The sequence below is a fragment of the Aquarana catesbeiana genome, linkage group LG02 (assembly GCF_042186555.1).
Source record: "Aquarana catesbeiana isolate 2022-GZ linkage group LG02, ASM4218655v1, whole genome shotgun sequence".
Lineage (NCBI taxonomy): Eukaryota > Metazoa > Chordata > Amphibia > Anura > Ranidae > Aquarana > Aquarana catesbeiana.
This window is the reverse complement of record NC_133325.1, coordinates 245,527,661-245,540,194: the sequence shown is the minus strand read 5'-3', so window position 1 is coordinate 245,540,194 and position 12,534 is coordinate 245,527,661. Positions and strand designations below refer to the sequence as shown.

The 12,534-nt window shown below is 43.4% G+C and overlaps 1 protein-coding gene and 1 pseudogene across 2 annotated transcripts in view; both read right to left on the bottom strand.

Moving 5' to 3' along the window:
• Positions 1-12,534, bottom strand: part of NDFIP2 (Nedd4 family interacting protein 2) — a 167,224-nt gene that overhangs the window by 76,015 nt on the left and 78,675 nt on the right. For both annotated transcript variants that reach the window (XM_073614357.1, XM_073614358.1), the window contains one exon: positions 6,506-6,593. In XM_073614357.1, the coding sequence (XP_073470458.1) occupies positions 6,506-6,593 (88 nt within the window). The remainder of the gene's footprint in view (positions 1-6,505; positions 6,594-12,534) is intronic.
• LOC141130774 (5S ribosomal RNA) lies at positions 1,005-1,123 on the bottom strand (annotated as a pseudogene).

The window sequence follows — 12,534 nt, the reverse complement described above, 5'->3', positions numbered from 1 at the left end:
CCGCGTTACCCCCTGAATAAAGCTAGGAACCAAAGAGTGTGAAGCAAGTGGTCGGTGAAAAAATACTGATAAGGCCGAAACCTGGTCCCTGATAGTACTCAAGACTGGCTTTATTTCTGATCCCATCTGTAGAAAGTCAAGGATTCTACCTATGATATATTTCCTGGGGTGCCAACCCCTGGATTCACACCAGGAGACATATGCCTTTCAGACTCTTTAATATATGACTCTGGAGGCCGGGTTCCTTGTATTAACCAGAGTAGACTCCACTAAACCTGACAGCCCACGCTTCTCCAGAATGTGGGTCTCAATAGCCAAACCGTTAAATTTAGCATTTGTAAAGTAGGATGGAATACCGGACCTTGCAAGAGAAGGTCTGGCGGTGCTTGTAGGGTCCATGGGTCCCCTACCGCCATCTTTACGATCTCTGCATACCAAGATTTCCTGGGCCACGGTGGGGGCCCACAAGAATCATTCACTTCCCTTTCTGTTTGATCCTGCAAAGAAGTCATGGACGCAGGCAGAATAGGAGGGAATGCATAAATCAGTGAGAACCGATTCCACAGGAATAGCAAGGCATCAGTTCTGCATGCTAACGGATCCTTTGTTCTTGACACAAAGTTGTTGATTTCTTTGTTAAACCTGGACGCAAACAGATCTATGCCTGGGATCCCCCATCTTTGACATACTGATATGAAGATATCAGGGTGAAGGAACCATTCTACCGAGAACAACTGCTGGCAACTCAAGTACTCCGCCTGCCAATTTTCTATTCCTAGAATGAAGACTGCCGATAGGCAAAGTACATTGTTTTCTGCCCAAGATAGGATATGATTCACCTTTCTCTGGGCCGCACAACTTCTTGTGACCCCTTGATGATTAATATATCCCATATGGCATTGTCGGATTAAATCATAGCAGGACAATTTCGTAAACTGAACATTCAGGCCCTCCCCTTTGCAGATTTTTGGTTATTAACCATAAACTGTGGCTCCGGCGCACCCAGCCTACAGCACCTGGTATTTCCAGGTGGTCTCCCATCCAGGCACTAGCCAGGCCTGACCCTGCTTAGCCTCCAAGATCCGATGAGATCAGGCGCTTTCAGGGTGATGTGGCCGTAGGCTTTGGAGTCAGACACATTGGGAATCTAGAGCTTGAACCCTTTGTTCCAAGCCGATAGGATACTGTTTTGCAGCAGTCTCGAATGAAACTGAGCATAAGGAACGACCTCAAATGAAGCCACCATCTTTCCCAACAACTTCATGCAAAGCTGAATAGAAGAATTCATCTTGCTTCGACCACCTGAATCAGTTCCTTTTATGGCGCTGATTTTTGCCTAGGGTAAGAATACCCTTTTCTGGGTGTATCTATGATCAGACCCAAGTATTTTAGCCTTCTTCATGGATTTAAAGAAGATTTCTTCTAGGTTGAGAATCCGACCTAGACATTCTAGGTAGTCGAATGTGGTGACCATACTTTGGTCTAAGCGGGCTACCGGCTGGTCTAGGTAAACCATAATCGTTATACCTTGGGCCCTTAATCTGGTTAGAAAAGGGGCCAGAACCTTTGTAAAACACTCAAGGTGCAGGCTAGACCGAAAAGCAGAGCTACACACTGAAAATTAAGATTTTCCACCTTGAAAAGTAGATATTACTAGTGAGCAAGGAAATAGGCACATGGGAGGTATGCATCTTTGATGTCGATTGACACCAGAAGTTCTCCTCCTTGTAGGATGGAGATAACTGATTAGATTTACTCCATGCGAAAAAAAGAGTGGTTATATTCAGGAATTGAATTTAGATTTTTGAGATCCAGAATGTCCATTTAGTTTTGGAAAAAAAGGTTTAAACCAAACCCCAACCTCTGACTTACATGGGGACCACCATGATCATTTTTTACCAAAAGATGGTCCAATGCTTGAGAGAAAGACCTCTTTTTCTCTGGATCCTTAGAAATATTTGATCTGAGAAAACGAGGAGAAGGGAACTCTCGGAACTCCAGTTTGTACCTTGGAGCTATTGAGGAAGTCCCCCATCTGTCTCAGCACTCTTCCTGCCAGATCCTTGAGAACTGCAGAAGAATTCCCCCCTATTCAAGTGAGCGGGGGCGCCTCCTCATAAGGAGGCTTCAGTATTTTGTAGGTTTCCTCCCCCAATACCTCTTTTGTCCCTGGGGTCGACCCTGAGATTATCTTTTGAACTTGACGGGGGAGGCCGTCGTGACTGCCTGGAGTTTTTAAAATGAAAATACATTTACTCCTTTTCTTAAATGGAAAAGGGGTACTATTTCCCCTAGAATATCTTTGGCTGTATTACCCAAATCATCCCCAAATAGCTACCGCAAAAGGAAGACTAGCCAGGAGCTTCTTGCATGGTGCTTAGCGAAGGGCGCAAGCCCTGAAGGATAGAATCTCTCATAGCAACTATTGCAAACATAAAGCTTATCCCACTAATTCGGGGTACTTTGTCGCAGTAAGTGGGCTTAGCACTATATGACCATATAGTGTGACCAAACCCCCGTATTTTTTGAATATGTTCAGGTGTTTTTACCTAGCCTTGCAGGAAATGTCATTCTTGAATGTGTGCGCTGTAAAATATTTTGTACTGTTTGTAAGTCTTATAGCAGCACCATCTTGAATTTAAACGCATTGTAGGGTGTGCCCCCCAGATATGTTTTTGTATATTGCAAACATAAAGCTGCTAGTAGCTTGCCAGATCCTGAGCCTTCTGAGCAGGATAACCTTGAACACCTGTTTAAACTGGTCTCTCAACGATTAACCAATTACTATCAGTGCAGGCTGAGACACTCAAACTGCCAGAGAAAAAAGTGTTTTTTTTTTGTTTGTTTTTTTTTTTAACAATAGGAATTTCAACCGTTCAACTGTTGGATCCCTAAGTATTTGAGCATTGTCTGCCGGACAAGTCAAACTCTTATTTCCAGAGAATATAGCAGCGTTAATTGCTGATATACCCCACTTTTAGTGAATTTTCTCCACCATAAGATAAAGTGTTAAAAAACTTTTTTAGGAGGGAAAAAAATGCTTATCTGGGTGATCCACTAAGATAAAAAAAAGCTTTTCCAGCAATGACAGGAAAGGTAAGCACAGCTTGAGGAGGCTTTAGCAAACCCAAACACTCAGTTAAGGGTACATAAATGAGGAGTGGACCATTCAGCAAGAAATTGCATCATCAATTTTACAGATTGTGAAAGCTGATCCACCCGCATTTGACACTGAAGAGGATTCATTAGCCTCACCATGGTCCCCTGAGGGAACTCATCTTCTCCTGCCCCTGGTTCCTCAGTTTGAGGGTCCTGGGTAATGGAAGAGAACCTGTCACATTTTGTCCCACACTGGGATGCGATTAAGCCGCTAACCTTTTTTTTTTTTCAAACCTATCATGGCTGAGGAAAAAAGACCCTTATAAGTAACATAAACAGGGGCTGCAGTGTTGAAAACAGTTGCAAACATTTCATGGCGCCGATGCTCACTCTGACCAGCTACCCTCTCTCAGGGGAGGATGCCATTGTAGAGATGAGTAGGCTTTCCAGAGCTTGAGGGAGACCCTTTTAGCCCTTTTTTGGGGGTGTTTCAACCCCCCTTCTGACCTTAGCCCGATGCACAAAAGCAGAGGTACTACCAGAAGAAATCACATCCACTGCTTGTGCAATAGTTCAGCCACTGCCGCTGCTATTAATGCTCAGCCTGATGCAAACAGTAAATGTGTCAAATAGGAAATGCCTGTGTCACCAAACTTCTTTCATGCCCCTCTTAGCTCTTGTGTCCCTCCGAAAACTTGCAGCCAGCACAAATTGAGTTTCTACAACACACTCCCACGCCGGCGTTGGAGAACGCCAACGCTGCGCTAAGCCCCGCCCCCTCCATCGCATCGCGCCCCCCCTCCTTTCTCTTTTAAAAATAAGGGGTTTCCTGCGCGAGCGCGGGCTCCGATCTGCTGGGATCGGCTTGTGTGGGAGGGATGGTGAGGAGACCTGAAAGCCGCCGCCGTGCTAGGGGCAGTGAAAGAAAAAAATGGCATTGCCGATCATTCTTAGCTCTCTCCTAATGTTCAGCCTCATGAAGAGAGGGAGAGTTCAGCCCAAGTGGGGGGTGTCTGGTGAAGCAAAATCCCCCCCGAACTTCCGGAGGTCTGTCTGCTAGCCGGAGGAAAAAAAGCCTGCTGCTTCTGTGACACAGTGTGATCTCTGAGCAAAGCATGAGAAGGTACGTGCTCCATACAGCCCCCAGTGGTGACACTTAGGCATGACAACATTTTACTTTTTAAAGGAGACATTTCATAAGAGAATTTTAAAAGTTTCTTAGAAAAACTGCACTTACTATTCCCGTCGCAGGGTTTTCTGTGAAAAAAAACAGACCCTATCTTCACCCTTCACGGTGGGTTCCGTTAACAAACCTTCAGGAACCGTGGACCCTCGGGAAACCCACACTCCTGGCCCTGTAATAGCACCCTGCCAGTAAAACTTTATGGCTGAAAATACCAAAGTATTGAGGCATGTTGAAAAGTACCGGGGTCCAACTCTCTAAAAAGAGAAGCGTTACAGGTAAAACCTTGTTTCTTCGGACATGAGGCCCGGGTACCATTTAATTCGGCCTAAAAGACACTTTGAATGGATCTGGCTGCATAGCTAGCCCCTGCAAGGATTGCTCCAGTGGAGCTCAGCACAGCACACCTTTGCTCGTGACCAACACCTTAAACACTGGTGAAAAAACGGAGGTACTCCCAGTAGTGGGAGGGGTTATATAGGCAGTGGACTTCCTGTCTTAGGTTGTGCCAGTGTCCATCACCTGAAGGTGGCCTATAACCCACATAGTAACTACTATGGCTCTGCGTCCCATGATGTACGATAAGAAAGCAGATAACAAGAAAAGCAATGTACTTGTTAATGTGCTGTAGCTCATACCATTTTCCAATCAGAATAATGGAAACAGATCAATACCAAAAGTATAAAGTACTTGCTGAACAAATATATTGATATAAAAAAAAATTAGAAAAAAAGAGAAAAGCAGCCAGGGGAATTCATAAAGTGCGGCTATGACACTCATTGAAATTTCAACATGCCTCAGAAATGTCTGTGCAACAGACTGATGTACCATGATTGATGACGTGCATGAATTTGGGGCATGCACCTCGTGCGGAGGCATCCTGAGACCGGATCTCCCTTCCCACCACTGCTGCAGTCACACATTAGTTCCCCATCAGGTCTGCTCCTCTTGTGATTGACCGCAGGAAATGTATCCACAGCCAATAGACAGCCTGCTTTTGTCTATGGTATCTACCAATTGGCTGCTGTCGATCTCAAGGAGAGAGCGGACCTAATGGGAGCCTAGTGTCTCAACCACCCTATCAACCACTGTTAGCGTTACTGGTTGCTAGGAAGTGGTCAGCTGTGAAGCTCATTGTGTCCTTAACCAATGACAAGTGGGGAGAGGAGGAGGCAACGGCAGTAAATATGCCACCTTCCTGCATTGCGTACAGACACTGACACTCTTCCTGTCACTGTATGCCAACTTAGGGGAGGGCTTAATTACCTCCTTTTTCCTTATCTACGAACTAGAGATAATTTTTTTTTTTTTAATTGGTGCAATAATAGCAATAAAAAAAAGTTGCAAAAAAAAAAAAAAAAAGTGAGACTTCCTAAACTTTATCTAAAAGTATTATGAGACGATCCTACTCTTCTCCAACAGTACCACAAACTAGATAGCAAAATCGGAGATAGTGAAGGAGGTCAAACGAACTAGCAAGTGATATTGTTATCAATACAAAAGCGTGAGAGAAATTGCCACCTCCACACGAATATAATGTAAAACGCATCGAACATCCAGACCTCTCATCATATACAGAAGTCAGCGTTCACTTTAGGAAAATTCAACCACAGGTCAGGAAACGTCCATATTGGTAATGGCAAATAAAAAAACTCCCAGCAGTGTAAAAAAATAATTACTCCAATAAGTGTAAAACGGTTTTTATTAAAAACAACTGATCAAATAATAAAAAATAAATAATTTTTTAATCACATAAGAACGCTGTCCATACAGCGCAGACCACATGTATCGTAGCTCAACCCAACGTGTTTTGTTCAAAAGGATGCCATCAGAGGCTCAGTAATGCAGTAATAGTGTCACTTTGAAATACCTGAGCTGGTACAGTAACTGAATCAGGTGCACATGTCATTTTTTTAATCTGATGCAGAACAGAGGCATACTACCAGAAAATTTACCTTATTGAATTCCCCAAGTAAGTCGAACCATATCCTAACTTTTTACATTTCTTTTTATACCAAATCCTATGTATGCAGCAAATGTATTACTCTCCGATGTCTCACTCTGCTGTCCTTTCTAATTTATATAGTTTTTTTAATAAAAATATGATGGAGGAAAAAAAAAAGTTATATAAATCTTAAAATGGAAGCAGATGCCTTCGCAATGGATTCTAGTTCAAACTGGTTTTGTTTTAATCCACAATCCAAAGGACAGAGAAAAACTTACTGAAGAAAGCCAGCATGAAGATTCCATCATTTCCCACTCTTAACTGGTCAGCGTCGCTGAAGTCATCCCGTGGAGGATATTCTTCTTCCTGAGAGAAGAAATGAAACAAATTTATGTATCAAAATGCACGTTCCCTTCTGACTTATGTTAATCAAAAATAAAGCTACGCATTTCTCGTGTTAAACTTCCTTAATAAAGAGATGAAACGCAGTAGCACATTTGCAATGCACAGGATTTATAACAAAATAAGATTCTTGGATCTCCAATAATAGCAATTTAACACTACTGGAGACGTGACAGCGAGATGTGTCAAATTCAATCGTAAGGTGAGGCAAGAGCTGGGAACTCTGGTAGAGCGTTCACTATAGTATGTGACAGATATGCAAGAAACAAGAATTCCATAACTGATTTAAGATTGCCAGTGGCCACACGGCTGAAAATATCTATTTAATGTAAAAACAGACCTCTTGAAATCAGAACTCCGATATTTTGAAAAGCCCCCACCCACACCAGTTTTTTAATTATTCCCCTAAAGTATGTATAGCCATAACTTTTCTGGCTGGTCATGTGACATTTTGGGGACTTCTTCCTGTTCCCCATGGTAACTGGTCTACTTATTAAACTTAACCGCAATTTTTTGCACAGAGCAGCCCCGATCCTCCCCCTCTGATCCTTCTCCTCTCAGTCCTCCCATTGGCACTTCAGGCTCCTTCCCCCACCAAGTGCCCTACCCACCATAGCAAACCACTTGCTATGGGGACCACTGTTGCTGGCTCGCTCCTGAGCTGGCTCTGTATGTCCATAGACACACAGAACGTGGCTCGGGCCGCCCCTCCTCACTGGCTGTGATTGACAGCAGCTAGAGCCTTTGTCTCTGAGCCTATGTGGAGGTAAAGACCAGAGTGAGCCGCTTCTCTCATGACCAGCGCTAGATCGAGATCGGGCTCAAGTGAGTATAAGGTGGGGCTGGAGCGGCTGCTCTATGTAGTATTGCACAGAGAGGTGACACATCTCCATTTGTACCCAGGCTATGGGCATTAAAGCAGTTATATGTTCTTAACCAGTAAAAGAGATGTTAAAAAAACAGTTCTGTCTACTCTAGCTGCTTGTACTTTGAAGTATTTAAAGAAGTTGAAACCCCCAAAAAAAGGAAGAGATCCCGTTCCTTTATAGCACCTTAAACAGCACAATGGTTGTGCTGACTAATCTGTCCCTCTCTATAATATAAAAAATTCCTGGTTGATCCTGCCAGTTCCTGTGTCCCCCTTAGTGTGCTGACCACAGTAATCATGGCTGCTGATCCATGATACCATGGTCAGCTTAGGTTCCTCCATCATCCCGCTGCTCTCCTCTCTCCCCCTCCCTCCCTGTCAGCTCCTGTGTGTGTGTGTATATGAGCCATCTACTCTGCCTCCCCCTCCCCTCCTGCCGCTATTAGTAGCTGGCAGTAAAGTAACAAAAAAGATTACTGCCAGCCCCTCTGTTCTACCAAACTATACTACACGGTGTACAGGTTTGTATAAAATGGGGCCTGTAAATTCCATATTTCAGTTCATTTCTGGTCAGTCACATGACCTCCGGCCACTTTCCTCCTCCGATCTAGGAAGTACAGTGGGAGGAGCTGAGTGGGTAGCCCAACGATCACGTGACATCCCGGTTGACGTCAGAGGGAGATCTCGGCACTCCCACTGTAGCCCTTGGATCGGGGAGGAGAGCGGCCGGAGGTCACGTGACCAGCCAGAAACTAACTGAAATAAGGTATTTATAGGCACAATTTTATACAAAATGGTACACAGGGTCGTATAGCTTAGTAGAACAGAGAGGCTGCCAGTAATCGTTATTTTACTTTAAAAGGACTTTAATTCTCAAAGATTACAAAAGAGACTCTGACATCAGTTTCTAATAGCTTAGAAATATTTGTCGTTTGTTTTCATTAGGTTGGCAGGTTTTAAATTGGTTGGCAGGCAATCAGAAATATGGTGCAATATAAGGTAATAGACAAAGAGCCAAGATTCTTCTGTTGTGAACTTAAAAGATGAATTTCACCATAACGCTTATTCGTAAGCTAAATAGATGAATGATTGATTTAAAGTGCTTTTACAGAACTTGTCTGAGCACCAGTTTTCTTTAACATATTCTTTTACAAATGCCTTCTCATTTTTAGATATGGTATGGCATAGTAACTTCCAATCCACTGTTGGATTTTGACTGCTATCTGGGATGACAGTGGGAAGGACCTCTTTGGCATTCTTTTACTAATATGACATCCAAAGCTGTGTGTTTGACTATAGCTACCATTGTCACCAACTTGAGTTTTGTAAATATTAGAATTAAAACACACTCGAGCAGGGGTGTCCAACCTGCGACACATGAGCCACATGCAGCCCAAGAAAGCTATGAATGGGGCAACTGTATTTGTGAGCAAAATATTTTTAAGGATGAAGCACATGAAGGGCAAGATTAGAACCAAAACATCTGATGAGCACCCTGAGAATTCATTGAGAATTGCTACTCCATTCATTGAATCAAAAACAGTGTTAAATATCGCACTAGTTTTAGGTTGTCCTCTTTTACTTTTTTAATACAAAATATTACAAAAAAAGTCGTTTACTTACTTAGACAGTGATCACTGATATAAATCATGTACCTAACTTGAGATCTGTCTGACTTTTTCTGCTCATCAGCTATCCCTAATGTTAGTGTATTTTATGTGCGGCTCAAGACCATCCCTCTTCTTCTAATGTGGCCCAGGAAGATCAAAAGGTTGGAACACCCCTGAACTAGAGGGTGCAGGGAAAAGAAATGCCCATTTTCCATAGAAACAGAGAAAGTTACAGCAATACTTATCATAGCAGTGTGGCTAAGTGGTTCACACTTCTGCCAAGCAGCACTAGGGCTCCAATCCTAACCATAGGTACTACCTACCTGGAGTTTGCATGTTCTCCCTGTGCCTGCGTGGGTTTCCTCCGGGTACTCTGGTTTTCTCCCACACTTCAAAGACATGCTGGTAGGTTAATTGGCCCCTGTTTAAATTGGCCCTAGTATGTGTATGTATGAATGTGAGATCCATGCACGTTTCCTATACGAGTTCAAAATGCACTGCATTTACAATCTAGCAAGCAGGTGCCAGTGTTTACGACATTCCAAATGCAGGTCGCAACACAGTGCATCTGCCTGCACTGGATCACATGGTACAGTAGTACCATGCCATCTGGTTGCTGTGCATTTTGTAAAGTAGCTGCATGCACTACTTTTGGTACGGTCCAGTGTGATTTCAGCGCATTCAAATGAAAATCGCACTGCACCTGGATCGCATGTGAATCGCACATGGTTTGAACCGACCATAAAACTTGCAGTTAAAATTCCCAGGTGATGAAATAAAAGTTGTTTATTAATAAAAATTAGATGAAGGGCAGGTAGTTGTTCTGGCCAGTAGGGTCAAATAAGGTAAATGTTGGCCACACTTTTATAACTTCTAGCTGGACAAATAACCATTACCACTTAAAGCAAGTTGTCATAGTTCTTGTCGTTCTTTTCCCTTGGGACGTGTAAATACCACTTTCAATAATATCACCACGGGGGGAGAAATATCTAGCAGGGGTGTGACTTAAAGCCGTATTAAACCCCAAACCAAAACAAAATTTATTGCAGCTATAAATTGGTAAATCATTAAATGCAGTGGCTGCATTAGCTTTCTTTTTTCTGAGTCCCCCCCCCAGTTTTCACCTGGTGATCTGGCCAGTAATTAGAGTTGCCACCTCATCCCTTTAAACCCGAACACATATTAAATTACACAGGTTCTGTGGCTGATTAAGGTGGTAATTAAACTCACTTAGTGCCTTACCTGCATTCAATTAGCCACAGAACCTGTGTAATTAATATGTGTTCGGGTTTAAAGGGGTGAGGTGGCAACTCTACCAGTAACATACCTCCTGTATTAGGCCTCATGTACACAGGACTTTTTCTTACAGCCACTTCGAGGGGCGTCAGATGTTTTTGATCCTGCCTCTAAACTCCCCTGCATGTTAGCCTATGTGTCCATGCACACATGGGGGTTTATTTTCTGAAGTTGGAGGGTGCAAAATCAGGCTCCCTTCTGCATAGGAAACCAATCAGCTTCCAGGTTGTACTGCCAAAGCTTAATTGAACAAGCTGAAGATAGAAGCTGATTGGCTACCATGCACAGCTGCACCAGATTCTGAGTGCTCCAGCTTTAGTAAATCTACCCTATAGACATTTAGCAGTGTTTAGTGGAAGGGACTTTTAGCCCAGGTCCAAACTGAGCTGCGGGAATGAAGCCGTGTGAGTTCAGATGAACTCGCACAATTTCACTCCCGCATGTCAGTCCCGATTTCAGCAGCGATTTCACAGACATCTGTGGGGGTTTCTGCACAGATGCCAATGGAAATTGCACCCCGAAATCGCAAAAAGTAGTACAGAAACAAGTTTTTAAAATTGGTGTGGCGTCGCAAATGCAGCTTCGCACCGATTAGGACAGTGCCATTGCTGGCAATTGCCACTGATTTGATATGTCAAATCGCACCAATGTGAACCAGGGCTAAAAAGGCAGAAAAAAAAAAAAAAAAACACTGCCAGTACGCCCAAAAGCAGCAGAGCTTTGGCAGAAAAAACGATTGACGCTTGTAAACGAGTTTAAAAGCTTGTTAATGTTAGAGCGTTAATTCATTTCAACGGCCAGAATAAATGAATTAGGGTCCAAGCGCTTGAGGACTGTAAATGCACCATAACGAGTGCATCATTTTTACAAGCGTCAGGAATTTTTTCTGCCAAAACGCTGCTGCCAGGAGAAAAGGCTTCTAGGAGAGTTTTCAATACGTCCAGTGTAGGTGAGTGCCTCCACTCTGGATTGAGGAGCAACAGAGACACCTTTGGACAGCAGCACTGTCAGTCTGGGGGGATATTAGTGTTAAGTGTATTAGCAGATTTAGAAACACTAACAAATTGAAGCCAACTTTCAGCTAACACTTATTAGGGCTAGTTTACACTTGCTTCAAAACAGGGCTTCGGACATGCTATGTTAAAGCTCTCTGAATGCCAGTCAAAACTCCTGTCACTAAATAAAATGGTTAGCTTACAATCCTCTTTACACCTTGCTTCTGCTTTGCTTCAGCTTCCCTTCAAAAATTCTACCCCATGCAGCTTTAGTGGTGCTTCAAAGCCTCCATAGAGCTCTATGACAAAGTTTGTTGCTCGCTTGAAGCATCTGCGGCTTTTGAGAGGCTTTAATTCAGCTTTAGCTTCGCTTTGTGTTGGAGAAATTGCAGGTGTGAGATATCAGCATCCGCAAAGCTTCAAAAGGAGCACCACCAAAGCCTCATCGAAGCACCATTTCATAAAAGCTTGTTGAAGCAGTAGGAGCTTTAGGGCTCATGCAAACAGGACGTTTTAAAAACGGCAGCTCTACACGTTTAGCCGCGTTTTTACATTAGCGTTATTGCACGTTTTTTTATTAAGAACACTCTTTATAATGTAAAAACGCCTAAAAACGTCAAACACGTCCAAACAGACTTGACACTTTTTGTTCTTACTGCTCCTGGAAGCACAGGCTGTCGTTTTTTTCTGCTGCTCCTAAACGCTTATGCCTCCAAACGCCTCTGACAGTTTATGTGTGCATGGACACATAGGCTAAGGCTAAGGAGGGGCTTTTAGAGGCAGTTAAAAAAAAAAAAAAAAAAAAAAAAAGTCAAAACACCCCTAACAGCAGCTGTATAAATGCACTGTGTGCATGAGCCCTTAAAGGGGTTGTAAACCCTTACAGACCACTTGTACCTACAGGTAAGGCTTACCTGTAGGTACTGGAAATATATCCTAAACCTGCATGGTTTAGGAGATATTTAACATATACGCTTGCACCAACCTCATCGGCTCATGCGCACTGAAGAAAGGGCACGATCGTGCCGTTTATATAGTGCCCGTGCCCTGTCGGCTCCTGTGCGAATGCTCAGGAGTGACGTCATGCGACAACAGTCACAGAGCCGGAGTTCATGGCCCCGAAAGAAAGAGGGGTA